Source organism: Apaloderma vittatum, unplaced genomic scaffold, assembly GCF_000703405.1.
Source record: "Apaloderma vittatum isolate BGI_N311 unplaced genomic scaffold, ASM70340v1 scaffold225, whole genome shotgun sequence".
NCBI classification, from domain to species: Eukaryota; Metazoa; Chordata; class Aves; order Trogoniformes; family Trogonidae; genus Apaloderma; species Apaloderma vittatum.
Genome location: NW_009716285.1, coordinates 201,172 through 225,678, shown reverse-complemented (window position 1 = coordinate 225,678; position 24,507 = coordinate 201,172). Strand labels below are relative to the sequence as shown.

Genomic DNA, 24,507 nt, shown 5'->3' with positions numbered 1-24,507 from the left:
CTGAAAAATGAGAAAGATTTCAAACAAGAGCATCGTATTGGCGGATATAAGGTGAGATCTCATGATGTGATTTTGCAATTTCTTGACCAAGGCTGTAAAAAAGAAAGAACAAAAAACCCCCAAAACCACAAACCCAAAACTTGCTGAAGTCAACAGAAAAAATTTTAATGGCTTTGAATCAAATGTAGAAGCAAAAAAAACCATAATTGTTTTCTTCTGGGGAAGGGTGGATGGTTTCTTTGGCTGTTACTGAGCACTAATTCTATATTTATTTATTTTTCTCTCAAGTTCAAGTTCATAGCATAGTGGTGCAGCTAAGGATTATTTATAGAAAACCAAAGACTTGCTTTGCAAAACAGACTAAGACTGTTTTGCTCTATTCATTTTCAGCTGGGTTGTTAAAAGTGTGTCCATCCACTCTGGTGGTTGTAGGCACCTTAATAAAGGAAGGGTTGGAAGTCAACAGTTATTATTTTCTATAGAGTTTATGGTCTGTGAAACTGAAATGGGAAGTAGAATTTGAGGGAAAGTAACAGCAATTACTTACAAAGGATTGTTTGAATTTTAAACAGCTTCAGATTAGATGTTTCATTCTAAATTGGTGGTTACTGATTAAGAGGGAGTTTTAGGGAGGCCAGCTAGCTCTATGGATTAGTGCACAGACCTTTAACCTTCCAGTATCTGCCTGGGTCAGGTCAGAAGTCAGGATTCGGTCATCTTATCCCAACTCCTCACAGGGAATGGGAGTATGTGACTCTGGGAAATTGCTGTTCAAGCGCTACCCTTTCCATCCGGCCCCACGTTTCTGAGTTGCCTTAACCTGTTCTGCGCACCTTCTGTCAGTGCTTGCCTCGCCTACCCGGCACCAGCAGCAACTCCTCTCCAAAAATGAGAAGCTTCTGAGTTAGTCACCTTGTGTAGTGGTCCTAAGCCCCAGCCTGGCAATTCTGCTAAGGAGTTCAGAGCCATTTGTAATGGTAATTAAGGCAGAAGTTAACTGGCTTTTTCCAGACGATTCAGTAAGCAAAAGAGTGAGTCCTGGGGGCTGCCTCCCCCGTACCACCCCGCTGCCTTACCCCAGTGATCGAAGCATTTTTGGGGTGTTGCATTTTGCGATGCCTCAATGGAGCCAGAGTGCGCGTTGCTTTGTGTGCTGTTGACTCAGATCCTGCTTGATACAAAAAAAATAAAATAACGTTTTCCAGTGCAGAGGAGGACAAGCCATGGTCTCCTTTCCTCTCTAGCTAGATTTACTGCAGAAAGCGTCAATTTTTCCAACGTTTGTGTTAACAGAGAGAGAAGCCCAGAAAGTCTCCCCGCATGAACACTAATTATCTAAGTAGACTTTTCCATCCATGTTTGCTTACACCATAAATTACTGTTGCTTATGAGTGTACACCTGGCAACACCTTCTGCCTTTCATAACGCTGTGAAGTGTTAATGGATTGGCTACAGTTCAGTGATTTTCACCTTCCTCAGTGCTTTTTTAAAAACAAAAAAAAGCACCAATTAAAAAAGAAACCACCAAACTGATCCTGACTTGAAAAATAACACTTAACTATTTCAGTACTGAGGTACTATTTGAACATTTGGCATCTCATGGAGGGGAAAAGCAGATGTCAGTCTTGAAAATCATGAAAGACAATATGTGTCTTCCAAGGGAGGATGGAGGTACCTATCTCTGGTTTGGGAGGGTGACCTTTTTGGGGGGTGTGTGTAAATCAGCCCATATGAGGCTCTGTGCTGGCACTGCTAAGCTGGTGTTAGGGATCTGGGTGAGCTCATTTAGACTTGTGCCCATTGAGTGGCACAAATTAAATTTTTGGTGGTGTATATTAAACGCATACAATTTCCTAGGTATGCATATAGTCTGGGAAGAAACCACAGATGCCTGTTTCTAAAGCCAGCTGGATAAGTGAAATATACACATATAACTCTAAATCATAACTTATTACATCTCTTTAATAGAAAAAAAAGAGGAAGCACAGCTGTGGATTTTAGACTTTCTTGTTGCTCAGAAATACATCGAATTTTAAATTATCTGGTAGCGTTTCCTTGTCATTATCATTCTGCTTGTCATTCTGCCTGTCATTCTGTCGTTCTGCAAATCTGTGTGTATTCTAGATTCCGTTGATGTTTTGAATAAATCTTTTTAAGATGGAAGATTGTTTTCACTCAATGCGTATTAAAGAATGGGGCCTCCAGAGGTTCTGGAGCCTGTGTCCTCTTTTTGTCAGAGGAGCAGGGTGAAGTCACTGTAGACTTACTCAAATTTATTCCAGAAAAAGAGAGAGAATTATGTTTTCCTGACACCTCTTCTTTGGACAAACTTGCAATGAAGGAGTCCTTAGAAAGGACTGAGTCTTTCCACACTGGTCCGGGTTCAGCCAGATACCACAGCAGCCCATGTAATGCTTGTACGCTTCAGTGGGGACATTGCTATAGATAAAGCACTTCTGCTGGAGATCTTCATATTCATAATGCTTTGAGCAGCTAGAATAGCTGGAACCAAACTTGTCTGTGTCTGCCATCGCCAGTTGATTTAACACCCGTCCAGTTCAGAAGAGGCAATCATCCCTTGAAGACTTTAAGAACAAAGTAAAAGGAAGGAAAATGTGAAGTTTTCCAGTAATCCACCAGCTATCTCTCTCCTGCTGCCTTGAGCTGAGAAATCTCTTCTTTGTATTCTCTTTATCTCAATCAGATAGCGACCTGTAGCACTTTATCCCTCTGACTGGGGAATGCCTTGAGTCAATTTGCACTGGGGCAGGCTAGCAGAAGGGTGTATGTGCTGGCCAAGATAGCTTCCAGAGTGAAATTCCTCCGCCGTGAGTAATTCTGGGTGGTGAATTTCAAAATCGAACTTTTATGATTTCTCATGGTATGCACAAAGTTCCTACAGCAAGGAGAAAGAGATCTGTTATTGAATGTCTAAAACCTGTTTTTATCTGTCTCTAAAATAGATGATAACTCACGCTTGTGCATTTAAAGACATTTTATAATTTCTTTGGGTTGAATAATCTAAATCCTCTGAGACACCAGAGGAGCCTTTATTTTTCTGTGCACCTCCCAGAAAGCAAATGTGTTTCTATCAGTTCTTACCATTTAAGTATTAACAGGGGTGTGTTTTCACATGTGTATTTTGATAAGCTTCATCGCTCCAGTCATCTTATACACATTTAAATTCAGCCAGGTAAACACGAAGTAAAGAAAGGGTTCTGACTCTGAAGGAGCTGTAAGAGCCTAAGGCTTTTCATAGATGTTCTGCACTTGTTCTCCCTCCCTGAGCAGGACCACTATATGTCTGCTGAGTTTGTGGGAATCATATTTTTGTTTCCAATCCTCCTTTCTTTTGAAATTCAAGTAAAATTGACCCCTTTTTACCACTTTTTGTTAAATAGCAACTTTTCATCATGTATCTGTTCACTGAAGACAACGTATTTGAAAATGAAACAACTTGTCTCCGATTTTTTACATGATACTCCAAAAGCAAAACATTTCTGTGGAGCACTACTTGCCGTTTCCTAGATTTCTGACCAGCATTTCTTGACATTTTTCCTTCCAGTTTAGATTTTCCACCTCCAAGCTATGTATAAGGCACAGCTGTATACATTTGATATTGATAATTTAGTTTAAAAATTGAATTGTTTGGAGAGGCTGTTTGAAAGAATTGTTTAAAAATTTGATAGAGAGGATGACCATAAAAAGCACCTTAGTAATTTGCCAGAAGTGTCCATGCCTGTTCAGGAAGAAAACATACTCATATTATATTTATTGTCTCAGTCAAGTACCAATTTTGATATGAAGCATTATTTAAAAGGAGAAAAAGAGGACAAAAGCAATTTAATAACTGTGCCAACAAAGTATCTGAAAGGTCAAGCTGTGACTTTGGATACTTGGAGTGTGGTTGTTCCCTGAATTTCCCCATGTCAAGAAAAGGCAATCACAAATTGGAAGGGGTACCCTGAAGACCAGGTGATGGAGTGGGTGGAACTGTGTGGTCATTCTCTGGGATTTTGAAAGAACTCAATAAAAAGCTAAGGCTTCAGGAAGCAAAATAGTAGAAATAGCAGGATAATAGCTGTCGAGGAGCTAGTCAGGCTGGAGAACTGGAAGGGTTTCCTACAACTGATGAATCTTTGGCTGTGGATGCTTCTCCTTTGCTGGACCCTGTGTGCTCAGTGAGGATGCTCCTGCTTTCGGTGGCTTGCTGCTATCCTCATATTTTTTGACTAATAGATTAGTTCATATGAGCTCCTTGACATGTTCTGTCAGAGCTAGATGGCATAATTCATCTATTTAAACAGCCTTATTGGACCTAGCTGGTATTACCCAGGGAACCTTATTAGGGTGTATTTGGACTGGTGTCTTCAGTTAGGAGGGCACTAGTGAGCAGCCAGAAGGCTTTGAGGGACCATCTAGTTGCAACTTCAGTCATAAGGGTGGGAGGTTTTGGTTTTGTTTTCTTTTTCTGCACCAAAAATGAATATCACTGTTGTAGTTCATCCATAGGCAGAATGTCAGTGTAAGAGGTGCAAAACCTATGTACTCTGGAAGTGCTGCTTTGAATCTCTTGAAAGTAGTTTTTACATGAACTGGTGTGATGTTGGTGCTGGTTGTCAGCAATGGCACTAGTTTTGCTGCCCAAAGATGGGCTTTATTGGGACTAGGTAGCAAAAGCAGATTGCTTAAAAAGACAAAATCTGTATGGTCAGGGTGTTGCAAAGTGTGTGTGATTGCAGGAATATGGCAGAATGATTCCATTTGGGAATCTTCAGCAGAAGATGCTGTCATCCCCAGGAAAAAGGGAATATTTTTTCTGGGCTCTGCAATGCTGAATTTGTAACCAGAAATTGCTAAGCCAACAAGCTGAATGTAGTTGAATCCAGATCTGTGACATAAATCCAGTTGTGTGACGATGTGTCATAAATGCTTTGGGCCTCTACATCAGTTGTTTAGTTTAAACTGAAGAGGCTGAAGCTGTTGTTTTATTATAAAGATATTATCTTTTCTTGCTGGAGTTACAAGAAGGGAAATTCCATAAATACTTCTTAATATTGCCATTCGGTATATCCACCTGTGGCTTTAAGTTAGTTATGTTTTCTTACTGAATGCTAAGCAATCTCCTGTGTTTTCCTATCAAATTAATTACTTACAGTTTGTTACTAATTTTTGTTTTGTTGTGGAACCGTGATCTATTCTTCCTGTTTTGCAGTCAGATTGGTTAAAAACACTTGCTGTGATTCAGAGAAGTGTGACGTAACTTGTAGTGGCAAAAAGTTCAGGTCACTTTGACCAAGTCTCCTTCAGAATAGCTCATAAAGAAATAAAATATTCAAAATATGTAGCTGTTTTATTTGTTATTTGCCAATGCTTTATGACAGTAATTCCTCCTGACCCAAACTTTAACTTTCAAGGTTGCTTAGCAGAATAACAAGACAATAAAATAACTCTTTCTGGCTTTGTAAATTTATTTCTTAGCTCTTCATAGTGTAGAAAAAAAAATCAATATATAATTTTGGTGTATACCATCAAGAGGAGAGGGAGGGGAGAGGAGCTGTAAGTTTGGGCTGGAGGTTTTGACGTCATGTCACCCACTTTTGTGACATTAGGTTATCATCCATTCCCTTCACCTGCCACTGGAGTCTTAGTTACATTTTCTTTGTTTTTTCAAAGCACTTGTTGCCAATTGTCAGCTAATATTATTAGCCTATAACTGAACAATAATAATAATCTCTAATAGTAATGAGCTGGTTACTAGCTCGGAGGAGTAGGAAAGCCAGGAGCCCCTTAAAGTGAGAATTCTTCTTCCAAGCTTTGATCCGAAGGCATTTTCACCTCCAGCAAGTGTGAGGGATAAGTCATCTCTTGGCCCCGCGCAGCCTTTTCCTGCCGGATAAGGACCTACACAATAGTCAGGGAAGAGGCAGGATTTCAGACTTAGAGTTGTAATGATGTTTTAAGAACATATAGTTACTGGAAGTGTCGCTGAATGGTCCATAAATTTTTCTGTTGTACTGCATGGAATTACTACTTTCCATTTGGCTGATTAAAATGACTGTACCAGATTGTACTTTTATTCCATTTGCTAAAATGCATACTACGCAATTTAAAAGTTGTACATTACAGCTACTTAATGTTAACATTTTTGAGCACTTTGTCAAAAATGTAATGCTAAAACAAGGGATTAGTGGGTCGCCAGCAAAAAGGTCTTTTTGGGAGCCAGCTTACGATGCAGGAAATCTGTATGTGTACCGGATGACTCTATATCTTTCCAGTATTTGCCTGGATCCTGTTTTCTGCAAAACCAATTGCAGAGCTCCTTTTGACTTCAAATGGGATGAGAATCAGCACCTTTTAATACATTCTGTCTGAGAAGGATTGCATGAAATAAATCACATATCCTTACGTTCTGTTTCCATGAGGTTTTTCTGCAGGCATTTTTCATGGGGCAGCTTTTTCATTTCTTTCTTTGTGATACCCCAGAGCAGCAAGAGATGTGGCCACTCTGCTTGTCTGTGGGAGGGATCCCAAACGTTGCCCTTTCTGTTTCTCCAAAACACGAGCTGTGTAACTAAGCTATTAGACAGAGACCTCGATGTTAGGGGAGCGTATTTACCCCATACTGCTGGTGGGCAGTTATCAGAGGATTGTTTGGAGGCAATTGGGAAGTATCCTGAGGGTGTGAATTCACTTTAGAGTGGATTGAGAGGTAAAGCCTGGTTAGAAAACTGCTGATAATTGGTGCTGTCTTGGTAGGGCTGAGCATGCACTGACCTGTAGTGCTCAGCTCGGCAACAAGGTAAATTTATAACAAAATGCATGAAAGCTCTTACTGCCACAGCTGTGCTGTACTGGATCAGGCATTTCAGTGTCCAGAACTGTCAAATGAGCATAGAAAAGTCTTTTAAACATGGATTACGGAAGGTTAGCTATTCAGGAAATATATTTTTTTTTGGAGGAGGAGGAGGGAAAGATGCTGATGAAGTTACCAACCTTTCTGGTTACAACCCACCAGGTCCGCAACCAGCACTGGAGTCTCATCATGGAGAGCGTGGTCCCGTCCGACAAAGGGAATTATACGTGCATCGTGGAAAACCAGTATGGATCCATCAATCACACGTACCATCTCGACGTTGTTGGTAAGTAAAGCTCCGTCACATGGAAGACAACATTTTTAATTAATGAGTTTGTCCATTAAAACATGTAGAACTGATATGTTTTGCATTAATGTTGAAGATGATTTCACAGTAGTCTAAAGATAAGATTTTACTATGTAACTAATTACTGCGTAACTTTATATATTCATCTGTCTCATTTGTGCCAGTGGGATTAATCTACACCATGCCTTGGCAAAGTTGTAATATCCCTGTGTGCAAGTGAGTTCTTGTCGCTGTGATACACGTACAAGCTTACTGTGACCAACTAATAAATACTGATGCAATTTTAATTGTTAGTATTACTATTTTAGCCAAAATGATTTTTGTTTGTCTGGGTTTTTTTTAAAGAAAAGGGCAGATATTGAGATTGGTGAAGCTAGTGCAGATCTGTAGCTTCAGGAAAGGTATTTTGCATTCACAGTGCTATAACAGGGCTCTAACCTTAGCCTGTTGTGTGTTCTCCGAGTAGTCCCTGGAACAGATGACAAAAATTATGAAGAAATGTTTAACCTGAGGACAAATTATAAAAAGTTATGTGAATTCCTAATAGTAGCAAAGCTGTGATTCAGCAGAACTATGAAGCACGTTCTTAATAATGTTGACTTAATAATACCAAAATCCTGTTGACTTTTAACAAGGCTTGCACATACTTATTTTATCGTTTAGCTAAATCAGGGCTTGAAATCTCAGGAACCAGTTCTGTTCACCCTTAATCTTGCTGATTAGCCTGGATGGGTGACAGCAGTTGTATTGGCTTTGAAGGCATTGCTATCCAGAAGGAATCGGTTTGGCTGTTAGAATAGAACCTGCTGGTGGAACCTTTGGGAATCAGAGCTGCTGTGTCTGAAGTATGTCTTTAAGGGCTTTCTCCAGGCTTTTGAGGTGATCTGAGCATCACAAGCCATGTGAATAGAACTTTCTGATCACTCAGTATGGTAAGCAAAACATTAGTTTGATTATCGTAGGCTTTTATTTTGGCTGGTGACTTACAACCCAACTTATCTTCTGTGGAGAATCTTTTGTGAGTTTGGTTTTATATTACCAAAAATGGTGACAAAATTTTAATTTCCCCATTTTTTGATTGCTTTTTACATGACTAAAAAAATGCATCCTTCGCATTGTTTTGGATGATCTTTAAAAGTACTGCCTTATTTTGTCCGGGACCACTTAAACCTGCAGAAGCCCCCGAAATCCAAAAGAAAACAAGTGCCGGCTTCTCAGGTAGCAAGAAATGAAAACATTCCTCATGACAATGCCAGTGAGAGCTAGCCATTGTGGAGGAGCGGAAGAAAAAGATGATTTTGTGATGGGGATGCCATCAGACCGAAGCCCAGCCACCAGCCCCAATATATTTAAGTCTTCACAGCCAGTCTGTGAGCCACCCACCTCGCCTGTGCTTGGTTTGAGGTAGTCAAATCTGAAAGCAATGAGGATTTTTATAGCCTTGGCAGTATTTTGTCACCCTCGGTAGAGTGAGCTATGGGTATTGTTGAGGTGAACTGAGCGAAAAGCAAAGTCATTTTTGTTTGAACACTTGTTTAAACAGAGTTTATGGAGGGTGCAGCAGCAACAGCTGCCAGAGGTGGTAGTAAATTGATTTCTGCGTGCCTCTGTCCTCTGCTGACCACCTCGCCGGAGGGCACGGGCTGCTCACGTGGGCTTGCCGAAGGTGATGCTCAACTTGCAGAGCCTGGCCCAAGAAGAATGTAAGGAGATGATGAGTCGTGGAGTTTTTGGAGGTGTTTTAGGTTTTTGCTTTTTTCTTTCTTAATCCTTTAGGGAGCCTAGATTGACTTAACTTTGGTGTGGCTTAGTATTGTTTTTTAGTAGGCTATGTGGGAGGAAAAAGCCAGTGTTGCAATTCTGGGAATTTCCTTGCTGATGCAAAGCTGGTTACAAATTCCCCTTCCCTTCTCTGTCCCCTGCTCCTTTTCCTTGTTACCACTCCAGTCCCAATCTGACATGTTCCATGTTGGCCGTAAATTTCTTCGCCCGTCTTTTTCTAGCAAATGTGTTTTCATTTCTAGCAAATGATGCGGTCACTTGAGCAAATATTTGTCAGAAGCCCTCTCCCTTCCTCTCCCCCTTTGAGCCTTCTGAATGTTTTACATTGAGGAATACTATGCAGAAGTTTATTTTTCCTGGCAGTAAATTTTAGTGACTTGCATGAATGAGTGGAATGGTAATAAGAATTATGTCATTTATTTAAATGTCTATTCCTTTCCTATAGAGAGGCAGAAAAGTAAATAATAAGGTTTTTCAAAAGTGACTAGTGTTTTAGGGTGCTGGGTACCCAGCTGATGGCACCCAGAGGAGCCCTAGTTTTCCCTGGGTGAATATTCAACGTTTTCTGATGCTCGGACCATGTGAGATATGAAACCAGAAGTCCAAAAGTGACCTTTGCAAGCAACAACCTGCATTTTTGAGTTCTGCCTACTTTTACCTCCTTTTTGCATTTAATTCAATGAGTAAAAGATGTAATTGTTAGTTGACCTTGAAAACATATGTATGGGAATGTGCACCCGAAGATACCTGTGTTGAATTTACTGTGAGTCTTCCAGGAATTACTGCATTGGGATTTTAACCAAAAAGGGGGATTGATGTTAGAGAGCTCAGTCATTTCTGTGTTGCTGAAAGCTTGTAGTAATTGTGGAGGCTAGGCATAAAATTGCTGAAGCAGTAAATTAAGGCTGGCCAGAAGGGGAAACTCTGACAGTTTCTCTAGTTAAGATAGTTCTAAAGAAGTTATTTTTTTTTTCTGTTTTCATATGAAGTTTCAGTTCCCACAGGGTTGTGGAGAGTTACGGGTGTTTGTTTAGAGGCAATTGTTGTATGTAGACCGCATGTTACAAACTTCAGGTTGTAATTTTAGGCCAAGTTATGTGTAGAAAGCTGTCAGTTGAAAGCCTCTGAAATTGCTTTTTCTATATGGTTTAACTGGTTCCAGAGCTGTTTAAGTGTAAGTAATAGCAAATGGTATTAAAAATGGTAACGTGTTACATTAACATGAGCATCTGACTATATGGTGTAATGTAGAGAACCCTCTGATTATGTCACAGATTTGGGAGGTATCCCAGCAAAAATCCTGCCAAATAATGACACAATGCTGGTTAGGAATATCCAGTATTACTGATGCCAATAACTTTTCAAACCTTGAACTCTTTTGACAATTAAAAGCCTGGAGCCAGCCGGGCTGAGTAGTTTTCAGTCAGAATGTAGGTGTGAAGCATTCTCGTTTTTACCTTGTAATTACTTGCAAGAACCCTCTTAAAATAGTCAATTCAGCTCAGATGGTCTCATTCAAACTTACAAACTTGGCAAAACCATTGCATTGAATTTTATTTTTTTTTTTACAATGGGAGTGGAAAACTGAAGAGAAAAAGCACCGAGTTATTGGCAGCCCCTCTGCGTTGCACAGGATGCTGCTGCACGCCGGCAGCCTTAGCAGGGAATTGTTCAGTCAAATTGGCCAGGATGTTCTGCGCTGGACAAAGTTATTCTTTACATATCCGGGATACCTCAATCGACTGCTTTTTCCTTTCTCTTTCTCCTCCATTTCAAAAAGGGACTTAAGCAGGCTGCGTGCAGGGCTGTGCTCGGGGGTAGAAACTTGTTAGCAGCAGCAAATGGCGATGCCAAACTCTGTGAGGATCCTGTGAAAGGGAGACGAATCGATTTTTGCTTTTTGCTGGAGTGCTACCCAGAGGCTTCAATTAATATCGGATACTTATTGTCCAAGGCAGAGTGCCAGTGCGCAGTAATTGCTTACAACCGAAATGGGGAGAGGCTGGGAGAGAGAAATGTCACTGTCCATTTGATAGACGAAAAACTGAGCTGTGGAGCGATGAAATTTCTTGCCCTGGGTCACGCAGGAAGCTGGTGGCAGAGCCAAAAAGTAAAGCTGGTACTTGAATCCTAATCCAGTACCTTAATTAAAAGAATGTTCTTTCCCTTGTACAGTTTAGCCCATCAGCTGGTTTTTTACATGCAGCTGAAGTGCCCCTCTTTTGTATTTCACAGCAGGTAGAAACTCGCGTTTTTATAGCAAGCTTACTAATAGACTAACTCCATTCTCATTAAACATATATAAAATCGTGCAGTCTTAAGGGAGAATGAATGAAAACGATGTGGTTTTCACTTACGAGTTGTAATTGTAGTGAATCCGGGTTGTAGGAAGCAACGTGGGAATGCAGCCACTGAGACTTGTATATAATTAGATCACTCTTGGATTGCAATTATCGCTAGAGTACAATTTCAGGAGCACCAGTTCTGTTTAAGCGTGGAAGTAACTAATTGAATTTATATTTTAATGGCAAAAAGAAAAAAAAAGAAAAAGGTTAGTCTTTGAAGAATCGTGGTGCAGGTAGCTGTTTCTGTCCTATTTAATGTCATCATCCAGGGAAACAAAAGATGGTTTGCTTTCAGATGACATTTGTCACGTTACCTCATTTGCTATAGTACATGTGTTGCAAGAATGTACAGCAAACAGCAGGGTCTTCTTATAAAAATGGGCATAACTTATCACAAATATTTTTTTTTTAAATAAAAAGTCCTTTTGCAGCCAGTTTAGCTGTACTCTGACCAATTTCTAATTTGCCTAATAACCATGCCTTTGGCTCTCGTTCCTGAGAAGTGAACTCCAGAGGTGGCAGAGCACCATGCAGTTGTCCCTTAACAGTGATTCGTATTTTCATATGAAAACAGTGTGAGAGTAACTTCTCATCCAGGAAGCATTTTAAATGGCTCTCATTTTAAAGCCTGTGCCCTAGAAATCTCATGTTTGAGTGGTTTTACTGATGGTTGTGCAGAAAAGCACTTTTATTCCAAGCTCTTGAAAGTTTCAGAAGGCTTTAGGATGAATATCTGATTAAAATGGCATCAACTTTTTGTTATTCGTACTTTGCTGTTTATAGTTTCCTTAGTTTAGATAGAAGAAAATACTTTGCCTTTTTTCCTAGTCAGTTTTATTTTTGGATGTTCATGTGCTCTCAGGGTCTCTAGCTGCGAACATGGCACTGATACATATATTTTTTTTTTTCTTAAGACGTGTTTCCATTTTGTCATTCCCAAAATGGCATCAACTTTTTGTTATTCGTACTTTGCTGTTTATAGTTTCCTTAGTTTAGATAGAAGAAAATACTTTGCCTTTTTTCCTAGTCAGTTTTATTTTTGGATGTTCATGTGCTCTCAGGGTCTCTAGCTGCGAACATGGCACTGATACATTTTTTTTTTTTTTTTCTTAAGACATGTTTCCATTTTGACATTCCCAAATTCATAAAAGCGTATACGCTGTTATTTGCTTTTTGGCCGAAGCTTGCTTTGTCAAAATAAAGTTCAGAATTAGTGTGACTTAACTATACCAGGTTCCTTAATTTCCAAAGAATTATTTTTAGGATTCAGGTTACGTACGAAAAAGGAACTGACACCAACTAAATACATGCCTTGGGTGTTGCATCACTAATGTCTGGCAGGATTTAAGTGTAGGTATTACAACCAAGCCTAAACTTGCATTTCTGGCAGCTGTGCTTGTTAGTTGTTGACTGACTCTTTACACGGACAAGCTTTGGCTCGACGTCTTCACCCAAGCGCTTGCGGCGTGGGACATGATGAGACAGGGGCTGGAAGCGTGAAGGAATCCACGCTGAAGCTTGCCCTCAGGTATCTGGTTAGGCCGAGAGGGAGGAAGGTTTTACTTAAGGTACTGGTGAGCCCGCGTGCGGACTGGCACCGGGATTTTGGCAAGGTGCGTGCATCGGAGCAGAAATCACGCAAATTGTTGGGTGCCGGAGGCTGTGCGGTTCGCTCCTGAACACAAAGAGCACAGTGTGATGGCTCGGGTAAAGGAAAATGAAAGCTTATGTGGTTTTTTTTTTTTCTGCCCCTTTCTTAATAAGTTAAAAATATTCCAGCCCCCTAGTTTTATAGTGTTAAAGCTTCTGATTTCTTTGGAGTAGCCTGGCTAAATTACATTTTATGGACAAATACTAGTGTCATTACTTCATCCGCTGGGTGAGCAGTGAATTTGTCATGTTTGGAAGGCTTCCTGCAGAGTCTGCTGAGGGACGACTGGTCTCCTTGTCCCACTTTTGTCTTATTACAGCCCCAAGGCAGGTATTTCTCTTTCTTTTGATGAATGATGAACAGGATATTGTTTCAGCTCTGTTATTATCATTTTTAATCATGCTTTCTAATTTGTGCCGTCTCCTACTCGTGGAATTGCAAGTAGGAATTTGCAGGAGTTGTCTGAAGATGCTAACAACACTGCTGCCTTGGTAAATATACAATTGACTTGTCTCAAAAGCTGTGCCTGTGCCTAATGAGTGGGGCTTTTTGACCTGATCCAGTCATTTCTAACAATTTGCCTACTGAAAAAAATGACAGTGCAATTGGCACTAAATTGGTAAAGTTCTCTTAATAATTAAAAAACAATGAAACCAGCAACAAAAACTTTATCAGAAATGTAGAGAAGTTGTAAATGAGCTGATACAGACTGGATGAATGGACCATGTGAAACAGAAGGTTGTTAATTATGTCTGCCTTATTAATGAGGCGTTTGCACCTGCATTTCTTCATCACATCTCTGATTGTGGGGGCGAAATGCAGAGGTGGGACAACCCCGTGGCTGCAATGGGATAGCTGTGGTGGCTGAGATGATTCCTGTTTGAGACCAGTACACTGATGGTTTGGGGATGAAATTAGGATTAAAAGAGATGTAGCAATGGTGCATGTGAGTGGAGGTCGCATTTGGAGGCTGGCATCAGGGTTGCGCGTGACTGTAGTGAACTGAGGCTGCAGGGGACGCATGTGAAATTCTGTGGCTTTTAAAAAAAAACCAGCCTTCAGGTTGGGTATTCTCTCCTCTCACCTCTCTACAAAGCACTGTGTGACTTGAAATCCGGAGGTGGCTGTGTTTTACAGGTTTTCAGGATTTTAAGTCTATTAGGTCATCTTTGGATTACTACCAGTCGCATGGTGCAGCTTCAACAGCCATTCCATTTAAACAAAAAAAGCCATGTTAAAAACCATACTTTGTGAAGCACTTGAATATTGAAGTGATCTATAGATAGAGAATATTAAAATGATGTTTTCAAGTCACTCTTTGAAAGGTTGCACAAATATGTTGAAATTTTTGGCTGTTCAGAGAGATACTGCCAGAACTTGAGCTGAGTGAAGAACTCAACATGACTGTTTATTAGTTGGCATAAAGGTAGTCTTTACTGTGTTTACAAGATGCTTGTGAAAGTCTAAAATTATATATACTTTTAAGGATTTTTAATCACCATCACAAATTAGGTGATCAAAACAGTTGCTGTGAAGCTGTTCATGTATTCTTCATTTACAAGTGAATATACATGCACTGGGTAGTATTTGTATCTGCAGCATCGTTTCTGCTGTTAGATTGGATTATATGCACTACTGAGCAACATAATTTCATTTCAGCAGTTGGTTTCAAATGGACATTTCCTTTGATATCTGTGCTAATGCACTATCTAGGGTGTTTGTGAAACCAGCCTATGTCTACATTTTAATGAATATGCCAACACAGAATCATAGAATGGCCTAGGCTGGAAGGGACCGTAGAGATCATCCAGTCCAACCTCCCTGTCATGGGCAGGGACGCACAGGACTTGTACTTTTTTTTTTTGCCTCTACTCTTGAGTGAAATTTTCTCAGGAAGCAGTTTTGGCACCTGCTGCTCAGCCAAAGGCTGGTGATGATGCTCTTGGCTTTGAGGGGAAGCCGGCCATTCAGAGAATATTCTGAAAAGGGAGGAAAATGGGGATGCAGAAGAGCCATCCAGAACTGTAGAAAGTAGCAGAGAAAAACTTTGTTTTGAAGAACAAGTTTGTCCAATCATGGAAAGCCTAAATGCTTGCTATAAATGCTGTTGCATCTTGAAAACTTTACCTGGATTTACCTGAATTACTAGAAATATAATGACAAATTTATAATCAGGGTCTTCCCAAGAGCAGTCATCTGGTCCAGTGTTTAGAACAGGTGATGTGTTGCATGTGATCCTGATGGAGGGACATCTCCCCTCTGACATGAGACCATGTGATGGCAAACTTCATCACCAGGGAAGGTGCCCAAAGGCTGAATGAGGTCCAACACAGACTTGTCTTGAGGCTGAGCCAGGATGGTCCAGCAGAGAGCTTTGATTTGCTGCGTGCTAGAGCTTCTCTCCTGCCTGAGAGCCTGTGCACCGGGTAGGGTTGGTCAGCCGGCTGGTTGGCCGTGTCTAGCAGGGGAAGGGAGAATTGCCTGGTCCTTCCGATAAAATTTCACACCTGCGTTACTCAATGGAGCAAGTGTGTTGTTTAAGAAAATGGGGAGAAGTGTAGAAATATAAGAGGGCTTTTAAAGGTTTACATAATCTTTTCCATTTGACTTTAAAGGCAGAGCTGTTTTCAGGAAAGGAAATTTGGGGGATGAAAAACATGCGGCCAGGTCACAATAACAACAGCAGTAATAACTCCCGCTTTGTGCTTTATGGCATCACTGGGTGCACTGGTGAGTTAAACCCACTGCAGCTGGGATAGGACATCATCCCTGTGGGAGGGATGCTGTTTGCCAGGCATACCAGCAAACCTTTGGCAAAACCTACTGAGAGCCCAGTCCAGTGATGCTGGACCCCAGCATTGTCTCTTGTTGTTATAAAGCAGCTGATGCCTGGGTGCTGGACACAGTAAAGAGCATGAGATCTCTGTGTGTAAAAAATTAATACAGTCTCTGGAAATGTCTGGCACAATAAAATTTTACCACTTGTCTGTGAGAAGTTGTTTTTCACGTTCTCTTGCAGACTTTTTTTTTTAGGGTACAGTGAAAGGAATTCTAATGAGAGTTTCAGCACCTCATTGTTCTGTTTCACTTGTTTTTTTCACACTAAAATAAGGCCTCTCCCCTCTTTGTTAAGACATGTATGAAGCTTTTGCTTATGCGTGCACTGTGCGAGGGATACTGCAAGTGAGCTCCAAGATTAGTGTTGTACAACCTTTTTCTGCTCCACGGGGCTGATGAAATCCGTGCTCTGTCAGGGTTTGGCTTTAAGGAGAAATTGGTCTTAAAATGCTGTTGATAATTTCATGTTTTAGAACAAGAGCGTTCATGTTGCCTGCCTTAGCCCTGGGCTTGGTGAATGTTCCTGTCTCTTTTAACCCTCTGATATACATGCGATTTTAAGGATAGCTAACTAGGTCTGATTGTGGGGTTTTTTTCCTCCCCTACTGTTTTGGCTGACGTCAACAGGCATGGTATCAAGCCAAATAAGCCAGTCTTCCTTGTTTTCTTTTTCCCGGCTTGTTGCCATCTGAGAAAGAGGCATGCAGATCAACTGATGCTGTAAAGGTGTTGTGCGAAGATGGATTTTAGCTAAAATGCACACAGGACAGCAAGCCAAAGCTACGCTGTAGAGCTCTCCAAAGAGACAGATGGGATAGCATCAGTGGGAGCTTTGCAGGTATTTGCAGAAACAGGGCCGTTACTTCAGATTGGAGGTGAAGGTGGTGAAGCCAAGGACAAAGAGTTTGAATACACCTGGTTAGTGTCTGTAAAGATTTTTTTTTTTTAAAGGCTCTGCTTTTTACTCGACTGGCGTTGGTAAACAGGAGGGCTTGGGTGACAGAAGTTTTGCTCTGGGTCTGCTTCTGGCATCTGTGACAAAATGTGCTTTAGAACTAAAATACTTTGATAGTCAGTGTTCAGATATTTACTAGAAAGTGTCCACTGACAGCAGAGTATGTACAAAGGCTGTCTCCCTGCTCTCTCACTTCTATGCTGACTGCTGAGACCAGTCTAGGAACCAAACCAGGGGTAGACGTTTGGGCCCAGCAGTTGGCAGTGATGAGGTGTGTGACACAGCAGCAGAAAGTGTTTCGAGTTTTATATAAAGGCTTCTAAATTTGAGGACAGAGGGAGTTTAGAAAGTGTTTGTGGAGGTTAGTCCCTCCTCCGACCTGCATGAGCAGATCCCTTTGTGGCTCTGGGCCTCTCGCAGGTTCACTTGTGAGGGCCAGGAGCTCCAGCTGCAGCCATACCCTGCAGAGCTCTTGGCCAACTTCTTCCAGAAGTGTTGGGCCGGTAGGAAGTGCTCTACATTACAGGAACATTGAATAGTATGAACGTTTGTTGGCTGATGCCTACTGATAAAAGATGCCAAAATTTGTAAGGTGTGATTTCATCAGCGTTGGTAGTGCTGGTCTGATCCATAAGCAATTCTACTAGTCTGCCTGAAAAGCTCCTGTTCTTTATCAAGCGTTCTTGCCAGGGGTAGTCTTTATCTCTTCACATTTAATGAGAGTGATCTGTTATTCCTTGTAGCCTTAAAATATCTTATGATCTTGCAAAGTTTGAGAAGAGAGCAGTGTCTCTTAACTTGCTGTGGATGTTACCTTGACGTGTATAAATTATCTAGGAAGCGAGGATTTAAGGGATGTGTATGTATGTACATATAAATGCAACATGACAGTTCAGCAGCACTTTTGAATGGGCCATAACCGACATGCAGTGCTTCATCTTATGCAGAAGGGAAACCAAACTGACGTGCAGCTGGTAGAAGCTGCTCAGCTCCTGGCTTACAGTGTATGACATTAATTTAGTAGAGGCATTTTGCCTACACCTGCTCAGTTGTTTCTGGTCTTTTGAAAGAGCAGCCAACACTCAATCTTCCTTCTCCACACTATGGAGCAAATAGTGGAGTTAGCAGTGTTTTCCTTCCAGTGTTTCATAGAGCACAGGCCTCCATAAGCAATTGCTTATTGCTGGAGAAAGGAAGCGAAGGTTTGGCTTGGCCCAGGTGTGGAAAGCTACCTTGGAGGAGGAAATTCCTGTGGGGACTCTGACATCTGTTTGGTTAGACCCCTCCTACGCCATCCTACCTGGAGGTATGTTGAGGAAAGTATAATTTCAAATCAGGTCCTTTGTATGAACTTGGATAATGCTGGATTTATAGAGAAATCTGAGTTGCAGTTCCTCATGCCTTGGCTGCTCCTGGAATTCTCCTCCAATGAGCTCTCTAATTCCGAGAGCAGCAGTTAATCGAGCCTCCAAGTGCTTGTGAACCGAGGCCAGATTTGCAGCTTGTGTAGGTGGGATCAGTGATCCTTGTGCTTCTCCTTGCAAACTGGTTCCTTTGCTGTCAGCTAGGGCAGGGTAGAAACTTGAAAAGGTCTTCACTCACTGAACATGGGGGGATCAATGAATATTTAATCTTTCTATTATGGTTGGTATTTAGCCCAAACATGTAATGGTCAGGGACAAATATCCTGTGGTTGGCCCAGTGGCTTTAGTAAATGCCCTCATCCACTCGCAGGTATCCACACCACCAAAAAACATCATCAGAGCCAGCAATAACAGTACATATGTTTACAGTCTCAAAGGGATACCACAAATTGAGCAGAGAGAGAGAGGCTTGCACAGGTAGAGAGAGTTGCTCCTTCAAACTGTGGCTGAAATGGTCGTTAGTGCCACTTCTGGAAAGAAACGATATTTCAACTTTGAGGTGGCATGGGGCACACTGGCTCTGTGCGTAGCTGGAGCTATACCTGATAGGTTTCACCTTCCTGGCCACCCTAGGCAGTGGTTAAGTCTCTTGAGAAGTTACCATATAACTATAGTTTCTACACGAAGGCACAAGGAGGGGGCTCTGGGTGGCACCATATGGGTGACACCACTGTTTTCTCACTTGATGAGGCTTGTCCGTGGGTCACCTGGTGGCATGAGGGATGAGCCAGGTGGATATGCATCTGTCTGTAAAGTATCTGCCAAGGGAATCCCCAGATGTGACATCTTGTTGGATAGAGGGAGCACACACAGTTAACTTGGGGACAGAGCCATGGAACAACACATACCTCCATCAGCAGCGCTACTCCTGGACCTCGGTGGCCTTCTAGGACCTCTCGTGGCAGGAAGGTTGGATTAGGTGATCTCTAATCCCTTCCAACTTAAGCCATTTTATGATTCTATGATATGTTAGGCACAGGGCTCAGTGGAGATGGTGGGAGAGTGCTATGTACCCGGTGAAGACGAAACACAGAGGAGAAATATTTCAGTCCAAGTGTATGATGAGAAGACTGTGAATGATATTTATTTTTTTTTAAGGCTGAAGGGTCAATCTTGCAAGCTTAGGATGCAAAGCCAAGGTAAGAATCTGTGATTACTGCCTGGCCTAAACCGCTGTAGGATGCTTTTGAGGAACCTCTACCAAGGGCTATCAGTCAAGAATAGATACTGGTGCACTGGGAGGCTTCACTTGAGGGCTACCTCTGTAGCTTTGTAGTGGCAACTGTCAACACGACTCCTGAGGAGGCAGTAACATTTCAAAACTGGTATTAGAGACTCTGATAAATGTATCTAATTAAAAATTGTGGAAAATAATTATGCAACTCTTTTTCTCCCTCCCTCCCTCCCCTGCTTAATTGAGGATCTCACTGTTGTCCCCAGAACTCTGGTCTTGCATTTACCATTCAGCTTTTGTTTGCCTAGCCTGCACTTGAATCGCACATTTGCAAGGAGAGGAAACAAGCACATTGAAAAGGAGAAAATAAGAGTAGTTTTCATTTTTTGAAATGAATCAAATGCCTTATCCAAAGCCCATTGAATTCCACGTGAGTTGTTCCCCTGACTTCAATGGGCTTTGGTTCTGGCTTTTAGCTCCCATGAAAGGTCCTGAACTGTCTGTGGTAGGGTGACAAGGAGGCTTGGACAGACAATTCCCAGAGCTCTTCTCAGCCCCTGGCACAGCCAGGTTGCTAAGGAGACTTGGCCCTCGGGATGGGCTCCAGAGCTCGCCCCTTCCGGGGTTATTGTCTCCTCTCCCTGCCAAGCCACCCCAGCAGCAGCAGAGATGCTCTTCAGGCACGATATGCTCTACTTTGGCCTCTGGCAGCAGCAGATCCTGCCCCACGTCTTCCCTTGGCGAGCAGCCTCTCCTCCCGCAGTTTTTCCATCCCTACATGCTTCACACTAGGACTGGACTGGTGGGATCACATCTTCTGGTCTAGTCTGGCTGTGAAACTTATTTTTTTGGGCCCTGCCACCCACCTCCATACCACAGCATCTTCACCTCATCATGGCTTTCCTGTCTCTCTTCTCTCTGATGTCCCTCTGTGTTGGCTGCAGCTGGTCAGCAAAAAAAAAAAAAAATCAAAAAAAAAAAAGGAAGAGGTAAAGCCAAGGATGGGAGAAACATGAGGCCCTTTTGTAAGAACCACCTGTCCAAGACTTAAATTTCTTCAAGACCCAATTCTCAGGACTCCTTGTGCAGTGTGCAGGCTCCAGTAGTCATTTCCAGGATAATTCTTCCAGTCACTTCTCCCTCCATCATCTGTGGCAGGATGGGCTCCCACTCATCTCCAGGTGTCCTACAGGGTTGGGAGCTTCCTGGGCAGCTCCTTCCATTGTGGCAGCTTTTTGGAAACTTGGAGTTTTCCATCTTTCCTGGATTCTTTGCAGTGTTCTTTCTTGAAGGAAGGTATTCTGAAGTTTTAACATTAACAGGCTAAACAACAGTTCCTCTAAGCCATTGGGCAGGTTGTCTTCTCAGATAGCAAGTCTGTTTGTCTTTAGATAAGCAAGGAGAATTGCTGAAGCAATTCTGAACAGAAACACTGAAGCCCAAGGCACTTTTATGGTGGTGTAAAGTTGAGATGCTTGTAGCCTTGAATGTGATATTCCTCATGAGTAATCATTTTCACTCTGCCTTTTGTAGACAGTTGACTCGTCAAGTGGGGATGATGTTGGGTTCGTTTCTAAAAAACAGGTTAGAGAGAGCAAGCCGGTGTGTGTCTCCTGCATTAAGGATTGCTTTCTCTTAAAAACAGCTGTATACAGAAAATATTTTTCAATTTAAGAATGTTTAAACATCCATTACATGCGCTTCTAAACATCTATCACATTTCAGTTGAACAAAGAACGTCTGTTTGAGAAGGCAGGGCATATCTATTGAAAACCTTGTAGATCTGTATGTAGTTCGCTGAGTAACTAATATTTATGATAAAAAAATTAGTATCTACTACTTTTTGTGGTCCTTATGGTGCACTGTTTAATATGCTTGAAGACAGCTCATCTGTGGGATGATTTATTGTATCATATAGCAATATGCCATTGACTTGGTTTTTAAACATTTGTTAGCAGTGAGACTGGGACACTGAAATTTCAGTGGTTAGGTAGCAAATATTTATTTCCTGAGGCTCTGATTTAATTCAGTATTAATAAGCAAGTTTGTCAACTTGTTTTATAGGAAAATATTGTTTTCCTGAGTTAAATAACTAGCGATGTGGTCTCTAGTGGTGGTCCTGATTACAGTTATTAGGTTATGTAAGGCTAATGATAAAATTAGTTTCGCCGGCCTTTAAGATTTTTTTTAAAGGCAACTTTGACTCTTTTGTAGTCTTTAGTGAAAAAGAACACGCCGTTTCCATCTAAAGTTAATGTAACCAGTTGTTTGAGTGATGATATCTGCTTACAAACGTACTGCTTGTATTTTAAATACTGAATAGTGATGTGAGATTTATGAATACGCTTTTGACAGTACGTGGGCTTAAGCAGAGTCCTTAGATGTGTGTGGTTTGCAGAGAAATAACAAAGGCAGGATAACAGCCTGGAATGACTGTTTCCAAGAAATGGTACTGTAGAGAAGTGTACTTGGTCATTTGTAATTAGTTCCTCCGTATTTAATTGTTCTCCCCAGTTTGTATTTCTTGTGGCACTTGGACTCTGGGTTTGCCGTGAAACCCTGCCAAATTTGCATCGTGGTGGCTGTGGTGTTCTGTGCTGTGTGCCTGCCTGGGCACAGCAATACACCCTGACAAACACGGATCGTTGCTCCATGTGTTGGAGGGCAACTAAAGTTTATTTTTAGCACACTTACCCTTAGAGAAGAAATTTCACAAATGGCTGTACATATAGACTTATATGAATGCATGCACTTAATTTAAATATATTTTTTTAAGGAATTTGAGGCCAAGAATGTAAGAACTCCTGCTTCTTTGCTTTGCCTCCTCTTTTTTGGTGGAGGAGATGTTTGACAGTCATCAGTAAAAATTAAATCATTGATGGCTATCGGGATAAACTAAACACGTTTCGTGTGTTGATGCTGGCATAGTAGGAACTTTTCCAAGATGTTTCAGACCTCATTCTCTGGTTTGTTTAAGGGCAGGGTATAAGGTCACAAAGGAAATCAAACCCTGATGTGGAGAAATGAAACATGAGGCCTACTGACTTCTAAAAAACATTTTAAATAACATTCTCTAAGGTTTCATTTTATACTGAAGGCAGCTGTAATAAGTTTTGGAAGATGGTGTAAGGTTTCTATTAAGGAGAGATTTTTGCTTGCTGGTTTTGTACCCAAATGAAGGAGCGAGGGAGATGGAATTAGAGCTTATTTAGTATAAGGTGAGAAACTAAAAGTTCTCTCCAGAACTGTAAAATAGTAATTTTTATGTTCTACTGTAATTTACAAATTAAAAAAACTTAAACTGTTCCTAGGTCTTTGAAAATGACACACATAGCCATGGAATAATTTAATAACTGCAACACAAATGCACTTTTGCCGCAAGTAAAATAAGACTGCTGCTTTGTAGTATGCTGCCAGCGTAGCCTCGGTGAATAAATTCCCAGTAGATGTTTACTGCATCCCAGATATACGGGACTGTATAAAAGCTCGCATTGTTCCATGGGCATTATTTGCTATTATACTTGCAATGTTTGCTTGTGAAACAGTTTATTGGAAATAGGAATGCTTGATTTGAAATTCAGTTGATTTGGCTCATAAGGTCAAAGCTTTTACAATGTCCAGCCTCTAGAAATAAATATTTAACTTCCCTGTTTCTTACTTCTCTTTGAAAGAGTTCCTGGAGGGGGAGAGGAATGGACAGCTCAGGCTGGGGCTGGGCAATGGGCGTTTCACTTGTAATTCATAGGTTGAAAGTATATGAAGTTTTTTGCGGCTGTTAGGTCAGGCTTAGTGATGGCGATGGATAGGTACCTTGCTGGCGTAGCTGAGGACAAGGGTCCTGCATGAGGGGTGTCAATGTTGAGGCTTCTGCTGCTGGTCTTGAACCTTTGGCTTGTTTTAACACCTCAATCAGGTTTTGAAATTAATCAGCAATCTTTTTTTCTTAATTTGTGGAGGTTTAGTCCAGTTAGAATGATTCAAAACTCAGAGGTACTTATTACAATAGCTTAAAAAAAAATTAAAATATATATTTTACTTAATTCTTGCTGAGTTGAGCTACGAAAAATGCTTACACTTTTTAAGCACGGTTTCTCCTCCCGCCAATAGCTATTCTTTATATTACAAGTGTAGCGCTCAAATTGTCTCCTTTGAACTGTAGTTTTTGTTGTACGTTTTGGCTGCAGTGTTATTTCGGAGGAGTCAGCCAACAGGCTTACAGGGCTTTTTGGCTCAAGTTCACTAAGAGTTTTCTTGGCAGCTCTGCTTATTTATGCATCTTTATTTCTTTCGCTCTTGGTCCTTCTCGTTTTCCCCTCCCGATCTGAACAGAGCGATCTCCGCACCGACCCATCCTCCAAGCTGGCCTTCCAGCCAACGCCTCTGCCGTCGTCGGAGGTGACGTTGAGTTTGTCTGCAAAGTCTACAGTGATGCTCAACCTCATATCCAGTGGATAAAACATGTAGAGAAGAACGGCAGCAAATATGGACCAGATGGGCTGCCCTATCTTCAGGTTTTGAAGGTGAGGCTTTACAGATGCCGGCGATGGTGACGACTTCCTTAAAGCGTTGAATTTTATTTGATGTAAATCCAAGAATTTTGGAATCTGAACACCTTTTGAAAAGGGAAGTGTTTTTGTTACAAATGACATAATGAGTTAGATAAACATTTGATTGTCTAAATGCTAATTGTGCTAAGCATAAGACACTGTTTTGCTGTTTTACTTCCATGAAGTCCTTTATCTCTGAATGTTGCAGGCACGACTTGTTCAGACAAAAAAAAAAAGAAAACCCTCTTAAAGAAACGACATTGACATTTATATGAGGGTAGAACACACCTAAAACATACCTGGGACACTCTACTCCATTTCTTTCACCTTTCTTCAGCCTCTTTATTTCGAAGTAACATGACACCTGCTGCCAAAATCTTGTTGGCAGGATTGGGTTTTCTGGATGCTGAGCCCACAGAGATGTCCCTTCTTTTGCCAGCCCATGGGTGTTGACGTTCGTGCTGGCAGGTGTTTTGAGCAAGCCTGACCAAGGAAACTCCAAAGTTTGGGTGGTATTGCTAAAACCCATCGTGTCGGCAGGCAGGACAGCCAGCTCTGCACCACCTTGTTCTGTGCAGCCGGTGTACCGGTCCAGATGTTTTTTCCCCCCAGTGCCACTGTTTTCTAA

General features: G+C 41.4%; 1 protein-coding gene across 1 annotated transcript in view; it reads left to right on the top strand.

Moving 5' to 3' along the window:
- The window catches only part of FGFR2 (fibroblast growth factor receptor 2), a 79,172-nt gene that overhangs the window by 23,259 nt on the left and 31,406 nt on the right, over window positions 1-24,507 (top strand). Inside the window, 3 exon segments of the mRNA XM_009869451.1 lie at window positions 1-51; window positions 7,019-7,142; window positions 23,662-23,852. The exon segment at window positions 1-51 is cut by the window's left edge and continues 149 nt beyond it. Coding sequence (XP_009867753.1) covers window positions 1-51; window positions 7,019-7,142; window positions 23,662-23,852 — 366 coding nt within the window.